Source organism: Gilbertella persicaria, assembly GCF_025201335.1.
Source record: "Gilbertella persicaria strain CBS 190.32 chromosome Unknown B0P05scaffold_7, whole genome shotgun sequence".
Taxonomy (NCBI): Eukaryota; Fungi; Mucoromycota; class Mucoromycetes; order Mucorales; family Choanephoraceae; genus Gilbertella; species Gilbertella persicaria.
This window is the reverse complement of record NW_026251968.1, coordinates 320,265-335,470: the sequence shown is the minus strand read 5'-3', so window position 1 is coordinate 335,470 and position 15,206 is coordinate 320,265. Positions and strand designations below refer to the sequence as shown.

General features: G+C 37.8%; 5 protein-coding genes across 5 annotated transcripts; 3 read left to right on the top strand and 2 right to left on the bottom strand.

Moving 5' to 3' along the window:
- Positions 1 to 744: 744 nt before the first annotated feature.
- B0P05DRAFT_584426 (uncharacterized protein) lies at positions 745 to 1,955 on the top strand (the record flags this gene model as incomplete). The annotated part of the gene is made up of 2 exons (XM_051582351.1): positions 745 to 798; positions 849 to 1,955. The coding sequence occupies 2 exons, from the start codon at positions 745 to 747 to the stop codon at positions 1,953 to 1,955; spliced, it is 1,161 nt and encodes a 386-aa protein (XP_051437864.1).
- An 845-nt stretch (positions 1,956 to 2,800) lies between these two features.
- On the top strand, positions 2,801 to 8,555 carry B0P05DRAFT_584425 (uncharacterized protein; the record flags this gene model as incomplete). Its single annotated transcript, XM_051582350.1, has 8 exons — positions 2,801 to 2,852; positions 2,912 to 3,178; positions 3,232 to 3,266; positions 3,319 to 3,594; positions 3,655 to 7,902; positions 7,956 to 8,104; positions 8,163 to 8,246; positions 8,306 to 8,555. 8 exons carry the CDS (start codon positions 2,801 to 2,803, stop codon positions 8,553 to 8,555), a joined length of 5,361 nt encoding a protein of 1,786 aa, XP_051437863.1.
- A 219-nt stretch (positions 8,556 to 8,774) lies between these two features.
- B0P05DRAFT_584424 (uncharacterized protein) lies at positions 8,775 to 10,260 on the top strand (the record flags this gene model as incomplete). The annotated part of the gene is made up of 5 exons (XM_051582349.1): positions 8,775 to 8,890; positions 9,079 to 9,214; positions 9,265 to 9,366; positions 9,421 to 9,460; positions 9,515 to 10,260. The coding sequence occupies 5 exons, from the start codon at positions 8,775 to 8,777 to the stop codon at positions 10,258 to 10,260; spliced, it is 1,140 nt and encodes a 379-aa protein (XP_051437862.1).
- Positions 10,261 to 10,316: 56 nt separating this feature from the next.
- On the bottom strand, positions 10,317 to 12,082 carry B0P05DRAFT_529797 (uncharacterized protein). The gene has a single exon (XM_051576794.1). It carries the CDS (start codon positions 12,062 to 12,064, stop codon positions 10,388 to 10,390), a length of 1,677 nt encoding a protein of 558 aa, XP_051437861.1. The 5' UTR covers positions 12,065 to 12,082; the 3' UTR covers positions 10,317 to 10,387.
- A 486-nt stretch (positions 12,083 to 12,568) lies between these two features.
- Positions 12,569 to 15,187, bottom strand: B0P05DRAFT_577704 (RNA12 protein-domain-containing protein; the record flags this gene model as incomplete). The annotated part of the gene is made up of 9 exons (XM_051581804.1): positions 12,569 to 12,679; positions 12,731 to 12,873; positions 12,930 to 13,124; positions 13,172 to 13,399; positions 13,421 to 13,746; positions 13,793 to 13,868; positions 13,919 to 14,679; positions 14,738 to 14,943; positions 14,993 to 15,187. 9 exons carry the CDS (start codon positions 15,185 to 15,187, stop codon positions 12,569 to 12,571), a joined length of 2,241 nt encoding a protein of 746 aa, XP_051437860.1.
- Positions 15,188 to 15,206: the final 19 nt, after the last annotated feature.

The following is a 15,206-nucleotide window of genomic DNA, read 5'->3' as shown; positions in this document are numbered from 1 at the left end:
AATACAACAGAAAAAAAAATTAAGACCAAGTTACTCAAATTCGCTTTAGCCATCTACACATATATCTTTCTTGAACAGTCAGATCTCCATCTTTTTTTTTTCGGACTTTAGGTAATAAATGCCGTTTTTGGAAAACGATACGAAAAGGCCCATTATCTAGAAAGAATTCTATTGTGCGAATCTTTTTATCGGACAAACGCACAAAGACATCTATATTAAGAACAGACTTATTTCTTGCTGTCTCGGTCAAGACTAAATCTTAAATAAAGAAATGAGTGAAGTTTAAAGAGTTTTACACATTTCTTCGTATACAAGGAATAGTACAAAAGCACACTTTGATTTCTTTCTTTTTTATTTTACTCATTACTAGTGCAAAATCATTTTATTTTCGACTAGCAAAAAGGTTTTACCGGAAGAATCAAGAGTGATAACTCAAAGGTATTCTATACCTATTTCTTATATGCGATGTGTCGATGAATTAGATTTATGACAAGAGAACTAAGGTTTTTTAATGATAGAATTAGACTTAGTGCCGCAAAAGAAAAGAAAAGCAACTATTTATGATACAAGGTACAATAAATCCCAGTTCAGAGAAGGAGAGTGTAGAAAAAAAAAACTGGGTTATTGCATAATTAAAATAAAATTTCCGGCTCGAACAATGTTCATTCAAACAAAAAGAGAAAAAATCGCGTGTCATGGAAGCGTCATTTTTCTCTTTTTCTTCTCTCTGTATTCTCTTTAAAGATGAAAGTGATTAGATTGAGTATATTACTCTTTGCCTGCGTGTTTTGTGTTATGGTAATTCTATTTTTCTTCATTCATTTTTAGCTGATATTTGTCTTGAACAGATTAAAGCACAAGAAAATGTCGTTTATGATACAAGGTATTTTAAACACGATGTGAATGAAGCAATTACACCTACAGTTCAACACGTTACCCGTACTGCCAACCATGCTGGCGGGTTAAAGGATACTATTGCCAACTACATTTATCACTTGCATTTTATGGTGGCTAAGGCTCGTATCGAATTAAAAGCACACAACAACAAGAGACCTTCTACTCAATACTCGATCCATGATATAATTTTCCCTGTGACACAATATCTTCCTTCTTGGGTCTATCCTTCTTCTCTATGGAAAGAAGACCATGTTTCCCGTAGACGTCATATTGCTCGTGTATTGCGCTCTACGCCTCTCATTGCTCGTCCTCACGTCGTCGGTGTCCGAGATAGTGTGATTGCATGGACAAAATCAGCCTCTCAGCAATTAGAAAACAATTATACAACAGCCACGATTGAAAAGCTTGATTCTTTACTTCAATCCGCCGAGGATTTTGTCATGGCTGCCACTGATCCTGAATTAATGGACTCGATATTTTTATCTTCTGGTTATGTTGCATTAGACGATGCAGTCACTAGTTTCTTAAAGACCAACAAACAGGACTTTGACTTGGTTATTCGCTCAATTAATCACGAATTCAACGATATTGTCAGTCTTGCTGGTAACTTGCGTCGTTCTTTAGAAAGTGTACGTGACGATGCAATTGCACAAACAAAACTTATTCGCGACGAGTTATTTGCATCTCATATCGATCATCGTTTGCGTCACTTGAACTGGCACATTCGTACCGAAATTCAAAACTTGGCACAAGAGTTACGCAATGTAGAAGGAGAGGATACAGAAGCATCAAGAGTTGTAAGGAAGCATACTGCAGATTCATTAAGAACGGAGATCGAAACATTGTATGACATCAAGATGACATTGGAGCGATCCAAGACGTTCATCCATAGTGTCTGGTCAAATGCTGCTCATGAATTATTGCAGAGTCCCGCTTCTATTGATTATTGGGTGGATGTGGTAGCTGAAGTGAAAGAAGCTGCCATGGAATTGGCAAGAAGTTTGACAAAGAAACATCAAGCGAGACGTAGAAAACATTGTACCAAGTGTTCTTGTTAAACAACACCCTTTCTTCTCTCTCTTGTAGTTGTCATGTATATATAAATACAATGCTTTAATAAAATAAGTGTTTAAAAAAACAATAAGGTTCTTTTTGATTAAAAACGATGCTTTGTATGTATAGGCTTTTTTTTTGAAGACATAAACACTTAATGACTTGACACATTCTCATATATATGATTTGGTACATGGCACTAACAAAAGGGGCATCTTTGAAGTTATTGTAGACTACAATTTGCTCAATCTGATTTTCTTTCATGCTTAAATCATTCAGGAACTCCGGTTTCTCATGTCTCTTGTTCCTGAGCAAATACAAAGTCCTTTTAATTGATAGGTCTATTGATTCTAATTTTTGTTTCTTTATTGTATAAATACATTCAAATACTATCTGCTTTTCATTGTTTAAAATAATTTTTGTGTTGCACTGTTTTTTTATATTCAGAATAAGCTTTTCTCAGCGTTGTTTTCATCATAGGAATTGATTATATAAGAATATTAACAGTAAAAGAGCATTGAACATGTTTGGTCTGGTACATTATTTTTTTTTCTCGGAAGGCACCAACAAAGCAACAACAATATGTCACATGAAGAAAGCTAATATACGTCACTTCTAAAGCTTAATTTCTCTTGTCCTGCCAAAATATATTTTTCTTTTCTTTCTGTTTACAAACATTTTTGTTTCTATATTCATTTTGGCTTACCGCCTTTCGTTCAAAACGTTTAGGGAGGATAGAAGAAAACTTGTATATGAATTCTCGTCTTAAACACATATAAACGAGAGGTACAAACTATCTATCAAGTGTGTCTTTTTTTTCTTACTTTCTGCTAGACGCGAGATTAACAAGATGAGTGGCAATATAAAAGTAGTTGTACGGTGTCGACCCTTAAACGCCAGAGGTAATTTAAAATAAAAGGGAGAGAGATACCGAGTTCAAATTTATTTACCTGTTGTACAGAAAAAGCAAGAGGCGCAACATGCCTTATCCGGATGGAAGGAAATCAAACTATCATTACACATCCTAAGAAAGCAAATGGAAGCCATAATACATCGTCAAATAAGCATAAAGACGAAGAAGAAGTTAAAGCATTTACATTTGATAGATCATATTGGTCTGCAGATAAAAACGATCCTCAATTTGCAGATCAAGAGCTTGTCTACAATGATCTTGGTAGAGAACTTTTAGACCATGCATTTGATGGATATAACTGTTGTATATTTGCATGTATGTTTGAATCTGTTTAAATGATTTGCATGACTTAATTTCAAAATTCATAGATGGTCAGACAGGTTCAGGAAAATCATATTCAATGGTAAGAATAGACACTATATCTATTTTTTCTATACTGATATCTTCTGTGATAGATGGGTTATGGCGAAGATAAAGGTATCATACCTCGTACATGCTCAGAGCTTTTTGAGAGAATAACAGACCTCTCAAACGACAAGCTCAAGTTTCAAGTGGAAGTATCCTATATCGAAATTTATAATGAAAAGGTGCGCGATCTCTTGAATCCTGCCAACAAAGGCAACCTTAAAGTAAGAGAACACCCTACTTTTGGTCCTTATGTAGAAGACTTGTCTCGCCTTGTGGTTAAATCCTTTGATGACATTGAGCATTTAATGAGTGAAGGCAATAAAGTAAGCACATGTGAAGCACATTGTATTATGAACCAGATTAACAAAAACTTAATCTTTTAGGCAAGAACAGTGGCCGCCACAAACATGAATGAAACATCATCTCGTTCTCATGCAGTATTTACTTTGTTTCTCACATCAAATCGATTCGACGAGACAGCCAATCTCAATACTGAAAAATGCTCCCGTATCAGTTTGGTTGATTTAGCAGGCAGTGAAAGAGCCAACAGTACGGGTGCAACAGGAGCTCGGTTAAAAGAAGGTGCCAATATTAATAAATCTCTTACAACACTTGGTAAAGTCATTGCTGCATTAGCAGAGGCATCAGCACACCCACACAATTCCAAAAAAGCACACAATCAGCACAACTTTGTACCTTATCGTGACTCTGTCCTCACTTGGTTGCTTAAAGACTCTTTGGGTGGTAACTCCAAAACTGCCATGATTGCTGCTATCTCACCTGCTGACTATGATGAAACACTTAGTACACTGCGATATGCAGACCAAGCGAAACGCATCAAGAACAAAGCTGTAGTTAATGAAGATCCAAATGCCAAACTTATTCGTGAACTCAAAGAAGAGCTTCAGGCACTAAGAGACACTTTGATGATATATGCGCCAGAGGAAGTCGAGAAGATTACACAACAAAAGAAATCCAAAGACGGTAATGCGAGCAGTCGAGCCTCGTCACGTGCAAATGCAAGATCCACAACAGCATCTCCTATGCTACTCATTTCACCTGAATCACCTATTATTGCTACACAGAGAGGAAACAGCTTACTGACAAAAGAACAAGTGGTTGAACAACTCCAATCTTCTGAAAAGCTTTTGTCTCAAGTCAATCAAACTTGGGAAGAAAAGATGCATAAGACTGAAGAAATTCATCGACAACGTGAAGAAGCATTAAGAGAGCTTGGTGTGATAGTAGAAAAAGACAATATTGGTGTATATGCACCTAAATCTATCCATCTGATCAACCTGAATGAGGACCCATTAATGACTGAATGCTTAATGTACCAGATCAAGTCAGGCATTACGCGTGTGGGCAAACTAGGCAGCAGCGTGCCAGCAGATATTCGACTCAGTGGGCCTGAAATTATGGATGAACACTGTTACTTTGAAAACTTGCCTATGGAGAAAGAAGAGAAAAAAGAAGAACAGCGTATTGTCAAGATCTATCCTGGCAAAGAATCAGTAACACTCGTTAACGGTATGCATATCTCTGAACCGAAGGTATTACATAGCGGATATCGGATCATCTTTGGATCAGGACTACATCATCTGTTTCGTTTCAATAATCCTGATGAAGCAAGAAGAGAGCGAGAGATACAAATACAACAAGGCAATGTATCTCATATTAATACATCAGTTGTTGTATCTCCATCCGAGTCAGGAATGGCTCCTCCTCTTAGTGCAAATGCGTCTACTGTGGACACAAGCCTATACCCTCCAGATCTAGTCGATTGGAAGTTTGCTCATAGCGAAGCACTTAGGAAATTTGGTGGTGCAACCAACACAGATTTAACCGAAATGACAGATGAAGACCTCAAACAGCTATCTGAAGGTATCACCAAAGTAAGAGAGTTTCGAAACAGACAAAGAATATCATCCGATAGTCACAATATCTTGTTTGACGATCCTGATACGATTTCTCCTATGACCGTTTCACCCAGAACATCGATTAGCTCATCTAGTAACAAAAGATTTAGCGCCATTTCTTCTGCACAAACAGTTCTCACTGAAGAAGAAGAAGGAAATGAGGAAGAGGACAATAAGCTCAAAGTAATTGAAGAAGCCATTTCAAAAGAAGAAAAGGACAAACTCATTCGCATTGCAACAGAGGAAATGCAACAGCAATTGGAGCTTCAGAAACAAGAATACGAGGAAAAGATCAAAGCACTTGAATCTTCTAATCTCAAGGCAGACGAAATGGATCGAGAAAGGGACGATCTTGCTTCCAAGTTTGCCCAAATGAAAGAAGAAATGAAAAAATCACTGGAACAGCAAAAGCTTGCTTATGAATCAAAAATTAAACGCATTTCAGCTCATCTGCCTCCTGGCACAGCTCTCAGCTCAGATAACTTGCTTGTTGGATTTACGGCTAAAAATGCTGCTGAACATCTCTTGCGTATGTCAATTGAGAAATGGCGCCAATTAAGATATGTCAAAATGGCCGAAGGATGCCTTGTTCATGCTGTAGTCTTGAAAGAAGCTAATATTATGGCTAGAGAACTTGGCAAGAATGTTGTTTATCAATTTATTGTTGTTCATGATGATATTTCTTCAAACCCTTTGTCTTTTTGGGAATCCACATCTGCTTTACAGCCTTTCACAAGAGAACCTGATACACATCTGAAAGAAGCTAAACCATGCCTTGCTGTCCAAGTAATTGATCATGTTCATCGAGCTGCCTATATTTGGTCTATTGCGAAACTCAAGCAACGCTTGAGACGTATGCGCCGATTGTATGACTATACTGACAGACCACTCTTCACTGGACAACACTTCAACAGAGAAGATCCTTTCTATGAAACACCTTGTCCAAGATTCTCTTTGATTGGTTTGGCTCGTGTGCCATTACGAAACTTGACTTTACAGTTACATGCTGATAACTATGTGGATGTGTATTGTAGAAACACTGGTAAGATAATGGGCCAAATACGTGTTCTTATTACACCAATTGCACGATCTGTATCAAGAAAACAACATATGCAACAATCCGATACAAATAATACCAAGCGTCCCAATTTGTTTAGTAGAAAACAGTCTTCTTCCAACAACATTACACAGGAGCGGCAAGTATTGAGCGAAAAGTATTTGCTTCATATTGGGCAGCAACAGGTGTTCGAGATTCGTATTCAAGAACTTAGAGGCCTTAGTGAAACTAGTTTCACACAAGTTCATGCACAATTTAGACTCTCTTCGTTTGGTAATGTAGAACGATATTCTGCTGGAGACAAAATATATCAAACGGATCCAATTAGCAACTTTGGCAATGACGGTATTGTATTTGGACAGTGCCAAACACTATCAGTCAATATCACTGAAAATATGATGGATGTTATTCTAAATCAAGGCCTCATTATTGAAGTGTATGGGCAAGCACAAGAATCATACTTGCTTGGATTAGTTGAACATGTAAGTAGTAGCAATGGTGGTAGTACTCCAAGTACAACGCCGACATCTGAAAAATCTATGTTATTTGAAAAGGCGGTTGCTTCTGAATCTTTGGGAAACAATATACCTGCAAGCAGACGTTTCTCTATTGAGAGAAGGTTTTCTTTGGAGCGATGTACTTATGATGGCATTCTTATGGAAGAACGCCATGATGTGACAGCCTGGATTCAGATATGCGAACTGGATTCAGATGGAGAGTATGCCCCTGTGCAAGTCATGCATAAAGAAATCCGCGATCATCATCACCATCATATCAAACATCACCAAGACGTATTTTGTCTAAGACAAGGCTTACAACGCCGTATTGCCTTAACACTCGCCCATGATTCAGGTAAACAGTTTGAGTGGTTAAACATCAAACGAGTCACCTTGAGTAAAGCGCGCCTCATAGACAGCAAAGGAAAAGTAGTTGAATCTTCGACCTATGTTCCAGTAGAGATCCAGCTTTTCCCTGAAAGCACTCAGGTTACATTTGAACGCAACGGCATATCCCAACTGACGGCACAAGGACCTTGGGACAGTTCACTTCACAATGCGTCTTTCTTAAACCGAACCACATCTTCTGGTCAGCGTATTCGCTTGACACTTTCTTGGCAAGTTGGTTGTGACAAGTGTGTTTCTCCTCTCAATTTTGAAATGGACATCGCAGTTCAAATCCGTAATCGTGATGCCAGTATCCATACATCTACCTCTTCTTCATCCATGTTTAGACAACTCTTGCTCGGTGGTAATGATTCAAGCACAGACGTCAGTCGAGTAGTATACAAGACAAGCGGGATGTTTATGGTTCAATTGAAGCCGCCTATGACGCGCCAGGTGCGAGAATTATGGCGATTAAATACGGCCAACAAATATGTCCGAGGCGAAGAGTTTATCGGCTCTTGGAAGCCACGAGGTGTTTCGCTTATTACTGACTATAGAGCAGCACGCCAACGTATGTTGCTCAGGGAAAGTGTAGCTGCTTTTAGACATTCTCTAGTATTGGCAGGTCATCCTCAGACAAAGACAATTCAGCGCAGTCTTTCCACTCATACAATTGATCATGAAGAAGAACCAAAGACCAAACGTGACCCTGAAGCACTGGTCAGAAAAGTGATTGATCTATGGAAGAAACAGTTTGGAACTCGTGAAGAGGTAAAAATAACACATTGTGTAGTACAAACTTATTGCTAATTGTATGTGCGCAGATTGTTTTTACGCAGGATCCACCTAGTATTACGTCCCTTCATACTTCCACAAGTACAAACAGTACCAGCAGTACAAAGAGCAGTTCCACAGTCATGAAAAAGTATCACAACATGAAATTAACTGCTGATATTCAACAAATACATCCAAGGTAACAATAATCGATTTATGCTTGTTTTAATTAAACTTTATGCTATTTTTTACAACAGTGATACAGTTACTAAAAAGGGCTATCTGTTACACCCTAAAAACGTGGATGATACATGGTTAAAGCACTGGTTTGTACTTCGAAGGTAAAGAACAATAAGGATCATGAACAAAAAGAAAAAACCTTATTATTAATATCATATAGACCATTTATTATTATCTATCAAGACCAAACAGAAGCAGAGGAACTGGGCGTATTGAATCTTACTTCTGCTCGAGTTGATTATAAGACTGATCTTGAAGAAATGCTTCAGAGAAAATACACTTTTGCTATATACACAAACAACAATGCCTATTTATTGCAAGCAAACGATTTTGAGGATATGAAGGACTGGATATCTAAAGTAGATCAATTTTACCCTGTAAAAAAGTTGGAAAGTTTAGGCTCATCTTAGGGGAAAGAACCCTCCTTCTTCAATTGCAAAATAAAGCAAAGATACCTCAGGAACAATTACCATTATCGATTCATATTACACGTGATATTTTTTTCCGAACTTCTTTTGGTCCTTTTTTTTTGTGTGTGTGCACAACATTTAATTACAATTGAGTATGATTTTCTTTTTCCTCTCTTTTCTCTACTTTAAAAAATAAAAATAAAAAAAACCGAAAAAAAAATGACACAACATCAAGCTGATTTTCTAAATCATCATGATAATGTCCATGGCTGGTTACTGGACGTACCTGGTTATCGGGAAAACTGTCGACATGAGAAAGAAAAGAAGATGGCCAGGTAAAATATTGAAAAATAAAATGGCCTTTGGGCTTTTGTTGGTCAGGGTTGTTAGGGTTTAAATTGAAATGGGAATTTTTGAGGAGCGAGATAGGAAAAGGAGAAAGATAGAAAAAAATAAAAGGAGAAATGATCAATGTCGGATAATAACATTATTCTAGTAGACCTTGTTCAATCACATCTATTAGCTCAGAAGACAGTATCAGTTTGGACGAGCTCATCAATGCCAACTTTACTACCAACATGGCAGATGAAACAGACTTGCCAGCATTGGCTTCACTCGAGTTGGATGACTCAAAGGAGGAGTTCTGGAGAGTAGACAATGTAAGCAATAACTTTAAGCAAATATTTTTTAAATTGACATTTTGTTTTAGACTTTGAATCATTATATTCCTGCTCAATTTTCGGGAAAAAAAGAGCCAAGTTATTATGGTAGTAACAGATCAAGATATGGAAATGAAATGCCTCTTTATAAGGTATAGAAGGAGAAGAAACTTTTTAATCGAAAATAAGCTCACACCTTTTAATAGGCTAACGAAGAATTTGGTTTGAGCAATTCAGCATTATACGGTATGTGATTAAACCATAATCATATTTTGCTTTTATATTCACAAAAATTTATAGAGAAATCATTCGGAATCAATGTCAAGCCCTCTAGAATGCAATCACCTCCTAAATCACCATTATCTATAGCTAATCACTCCAAGAGACTGAATCGATCGGGAAGTGTAAGCAGCGAAAACAGTTCAAATTCCCAATCTATTTCTAGCCATCGTCATCAAGTACACCCTACTGCTTCCACCTCAACATCATCTGCATCTACCACTAGTTCTTCTGCATTATCTCGTTCATTGACTACTTCAGCATCTGAACATAAATCAAGTTCTCTTCATCGTAAGCCATCCATGACTAGCATCCTATCTGAAAGTACACAAGAGTCACGATTGCCTTCCCGCTCTGTTTCCCATTTGGCTCGAAGAGCTACACATATACCTGCACCTAATAGCATTGCATCACCACCCTCTCTTATCAAAATGGCATCTAGCAACGCCCCTGTACCACAAAGAACAAAATCTACAATGATTGTTGATAAGTCAAACAACAACTCTCTTAATCGTGTCAGTCAACTCAATAGAAGAGCAAGCCATATCCCTGCTCCTACAACAAGAAGCATAACATCACTTGGCATGTCATCCATATTCTCTGCTCACCAGACAAAGCATCTTGACAGACCACAAACTTCGCTCGGGTCTTTAAAGCCTTCTGCTTCAACAGTGAGATTATCTCGTACTACCAGTCTGATTGGTGCGCCTACGCCTTCCAAATCAACGATACCAACAACAGGACTGAAACGATTCGGAAGAAAGTAGTCTTGTTATTGTAAATATGTGCACATTGCTTTTTTTTTATAATTTTTAATTTTCATACTGTTTATTCATAAGAAAGAAATGGTAGACATAAAAGAAATTATTTAGTAGATAATTACAAATAAATGAATTACAGCATCATTTTAATTGCTTCTGGATGGTTGTATTGAGCAGCTTTCTTGTACCATCTATTGGCCATCTCTACAGATCTAGATGTACCAATACCATGTTCATAATAAACACCTATTGTAAAGTAAGCTTTGGCAGTCAATGATTTTGAGTGTTGATATCTTGATAGCTTGGCTGCTTTGCGGGCCCATAGATAAGCTTCTTGATCTGATTGCATCAATGTATTTGTCTTGAGAGATCCAGTCAAGTACCAGCCTGACAGAGCTAAGCAAGCCTCGGGATAATCTTGTTGTGCAGCTAGTGTATACCAATAAATAGACTGTGCTTCGTCCTCAGGACAAAAATAACCACATTCATAGCATTCCCCTAGTTTTGATTGACTTGGAGCATAATCCAACCTAGCAGCATTGTGCAACAACTTGATGGCATAACTTGGGTCTGGAATCATACTTGTATCTTGACATTCTTTGGTAAGATGAACAATAGCAAGTGCATGTAGAGCATGAGGCAGGGCAATCCCGCCATTTCCTGCAACTGTGGTCGCTTTTAATTCTTCTCCAGGCGCTAAGGGAGCATTAGCAATACAAGCAGCACGCTGGAGCCAAATAACACCTTCACGCTTTGATACCTGTTGTCCGTAATATCCTCGCAACAGTATGACACCCAACTTGTACATACTAGGTACATGCATCAAATGTGCAGCTTTGCGATAAAAAGTTGATGCACGAGTACCGTCCCTTGCTGTGCCTAGACCCAATTCGTAACAGACTGCAGTTCGGTAAGTAGCTTCAGGATGTCCATACTTGGATGCCTGAAAATACCACCGGAAAGCTTGCTTATGATCAATAGGCCACCCAAGAGCGCCCATACCATAGCAGTTACCAAGCAAGAACTGAGCTTCTGCTTCTGCACGTTGACCCATATTTTGACTTGAACAAGCCAGCTTTTTTAGCATCTTTTTTGACTCCATAACCATGGCTTCCCCTAATGTACTTGGTGTTTTTGATCCGCTATTCAATTTAAGTGCTGAAATTACTTCCTCAAACACACCTGAATGGCGTTTGATTTCTTCTGGAGGCAACATCATATCATTATTGGGATCCACCTGCCATGCACTTTCCATTAAATGTAAACAAAGAGCAAGTCGAGATTGAGAAGTGCCGTTGGTTTGTTCTTCTTCACATAAGCGGTGCACTTGCTCTATCGAGTCAAAAATAGGCCATTTATTATGAAATTCGCTTCCACAGGTCAGAATGCTGCTCGAGAGATTATTGTCGACATACTTGGGCAACAAATCAGTAGGTGATGGGTCCACTGATTTGGAGTGTAATTTTTGATTATCTATGACATCTTGTTGTATTTGATTTAGAGAATCTGTTGATTCAATAAAGTTGAGAGATATGTCAAGCAAGGAACTACTCCTTCCGTTGAGATTTTCATTAGGTTTTGTGGTACTACTACTACTTGAGTTGACTGAATTTACACTGCTGGCATGATGTGTCACAACGTCTATCTTTGGTGAGGACTTGGCCCTATTTCTAATAACTGACTTAAGCGCTGATGCCTCAATATCATTTGCATTTTTAGCTGTGGGCGAAATGGCTGTATTATTATCTGGTTCGGCTTTAGTTGAGATTGTTGCATTAAACTGCCTCCATATTTGCGAAATCGATTTCATGATATAGTAAAGAAAAAAGTGGACACAAAAGAGAGAACGGGTCATTAATTTTAATATTAAAGATAGGGAAAAAATAATCTAAAAGAAAAAGAATCCTCGCTTCTTTTCTTGAGTTTTTTCTTTGCCGTTATGGTTGTCTTCTTGATCTTCTTCAGCCCAAGCTTTAGAGATAATTTCTTTTGAGGTTTTAATCTTAGTATCGTATTCTTCAATCGTCTTTTGACAAGATTCTACTTTTGTCAGTAAGAAGCGAATACGAGCCTCAATTTCTTTGGGTAGTCTATCAGCTGAATTAATGTGCGTTAGTTTGTTGATGTTATCTTCTAGCTTGGCCATGTTCTCCTCGGATTGTTTCTTAAGTGCCATATTAGATTCAATTTCCATAGAAGCATTGAATATAGTGTCCTCTATAAGGCGATTGAATACAGTATAATATACAGGTTTACCAGGTCGAATAGAATGAGATCGGCCTACCGAAAGTTAATAAGACATTATTTCCAAAGTTTACTTACCATCTTTTTGTATAATGACAATAAGTTCTGCTCGTTCCATTGCTTTCAAGGGAGCGTCGGATCCATTGAAACTAGAGCTCCATTTAATTTCATCGTAATTGATCTACAAATAAACAAGTGAGCAACGATGAAACAATATGAATGATATATTTACACTCTTTTTTTGTGTCAAAAGTTTTACAATAGTCCAAAATTGATGTGCGGTCCAATCAAGTTTAGTACTATCGTCTGAAGAATCACCAAAGCCATATTTGCGAATTTCAATTAGATTGCGAGCAACAATATCCTCAAAAGCAGCTATTGCAAGTGAGTAAGGGTTAGTCATATATATATATATATATATATATTCTTACTGCAAGCATCCATTTTCATTTTCATCTTTTGTACTAAAAGTTCTAATTCAGTTAAACGTCCGCCCAATGCAGAGACAATACGAGGAAGCTCAGGATCTTCTACCTCGGAGCCTAATTGCTTATTTATAAACGACATGGCCATTTCAAGAGGTGCATCAGACAATGCTATACTAGAGAAACTTTTACCAGGTAATGCTGATAGATTCAAATCAGTCATGTCACTTTTGTTTTATCCCGTTTACCTTTTCCGAGTGTTTTCATGACACCAGCATTTGAACTGACAAAAACAACATGAGCAATTTCATTTTCAATCAATAAAGAAGCCCATTCAGCTAATTCTTCCCATAATTTAGCATTTTTGGCAGTTTCACGGTACATGTAATTGTCAATGACTACAATCGGAATAGCCTTTTCATCCAACTTGTCTTCTTCTGAATCATCTTGGTCTTTCTCTTTTTGTTCTTTCTTGTCTGTATGATTGGGTTTATGACCTGTGATGAGGGTCTTCAATCGATCCAAAAGGCTTTTATGTTGTGCCTGTTCTTCAGCGCGGCGACGGGCTTCTTTTTCATTAGGCAAGACTTCTCTTAATGCAATAGCAACTGTCTCTAAAATGTCTCTCATTTGTGAATCAGGATTAGAGGAGAAACTTGTCTTTTGACCTGTTGTTGCTGCAATCATAGTATCAAACATGCCGCTCATCGAAGCAGCCCATGTGAATACAGGAAAATAACCAACTTCTTTGGCCAAGGCTTTGGTCATTTCAGATTGATTTCTTGAAGTAGCAATATCTTCGCAATCAATGAAGATTTTGTTCCTAAAAAGAAGTAAGATATTATTGTCAAGTATGGCTAACGTTTTACTTTCTATCCTGAATTGCTGATTTGACTAGAGCGGATTTACCGCTGCCTTTATGTCCTGTAATAAGGACAAATGTTTCTATGATGCAATCATTTAAGTTATTTTTACTTATTTGATTATTGCTTTACCCGGTGATTCAGCAAGCCATGATTTTAGCTTCTCGATTTTTTCTGTATCATCAGCCCACAATGATTGAGAATACTCTGTTGATAAATCACGAGGGTTTGCACCAGCAGGCATAAGGCGTGCCCATGTCTCCTTACGTAACCAGCGATAGAGAGCATATTCCTCAGGATTAAAGCGTTGTGTTACCTTGGAAGTAATAAAGAAGACACGAATAGGATCAAAAACAACGTAGGTGATACCTGCAAATATGGCAGCAATGGCTGGAACCGTAATTCTCGGATGGCTCATCAACCAATCTTTGACGACATTTGTACGTAATTGCCTCTCGTAGAGTACGTTGAGCCGTGTACCATCAATATAATATCCATGCAAACAATTGCGTGCACTAGTTGCATATCTTACTCGAGTAAAAGAAGCAATCGCATAACGTGCTGGGTCTTTAGCAACCATTGGATTAGGATAGAGTGCAATATCAAAAATCTTCCCGTAAGGCCTCAAGTGTGTGTACAATTTCTCAACACTAACAGCTTCACCTTGAAATTCAATTCTCAATCGTTGTGTAGGATATCTTGCTAAAATATCTTCCATAAACGGCTGTCCTTTGATTAAAAATGCCCTTACTGATTGGAGGTTGAAAGGGGCCACAATGTTGTTTTTTGAAATATAGTCATTTACTCTTTCTACAATATCTTTTGCTACTTCCATTTTCTTTCCATCTGTGCTTTTGAATGAAAATGTTACGATTGCGCCACCGTCTTTTGTACTACAACAATGGAAGGATCAGCAAGCCAATAATAAAAAATTTTCTTTGCATAGTTTACCGAGCAAGAATTTCCTTAATGACAAAGTTATGCGGCAAATCATTAGAAGGGATAGCTTGGTTTGCTTTGCTTTCCAAAAAGTTTTTGCTGTCTCGAAAGAACATTTGTCGAATATCAAAAGAACCCATTTTCAAGGGGAATACATTGTCAAGGTAGAGTTGAGCAGTTTGCTCCCGAGTAACTGCTGTTTCAAATGTGGCAGCTGGCTATATATTTGTTCAGCTTTTTTTTTTTTTTTTTACTTAAGAGACATACTTTACTAACTGTGCTTGGTACTTTTTCTGAGACTTCTTGTGTAAACCGTGCAGGAAAAGTCTTGAAAGTTCGGATCCGGTGCACATTATAGAAAGAAGTGTTTAAAGCTGTTGTTTGTCTCGGCAGAATAGTGCAAGTAGCTTTTCTCGACACTTGGTTTGGCGCCCAAGTCCTCGTCTGAATACGTGAAAACATAACGGCAAAGAAAGCGGAA

Bases quoted from the DNA above. Each gene is read 5' to 3' on its own strand.
- B0P05DRAFT_529797 (XM_051576794.1), bottom strand. From the start codon at position 12,064: ATGAAATCGATTTCGCAAATATGGAGGCAGTTTAATGCAACAATCTCA.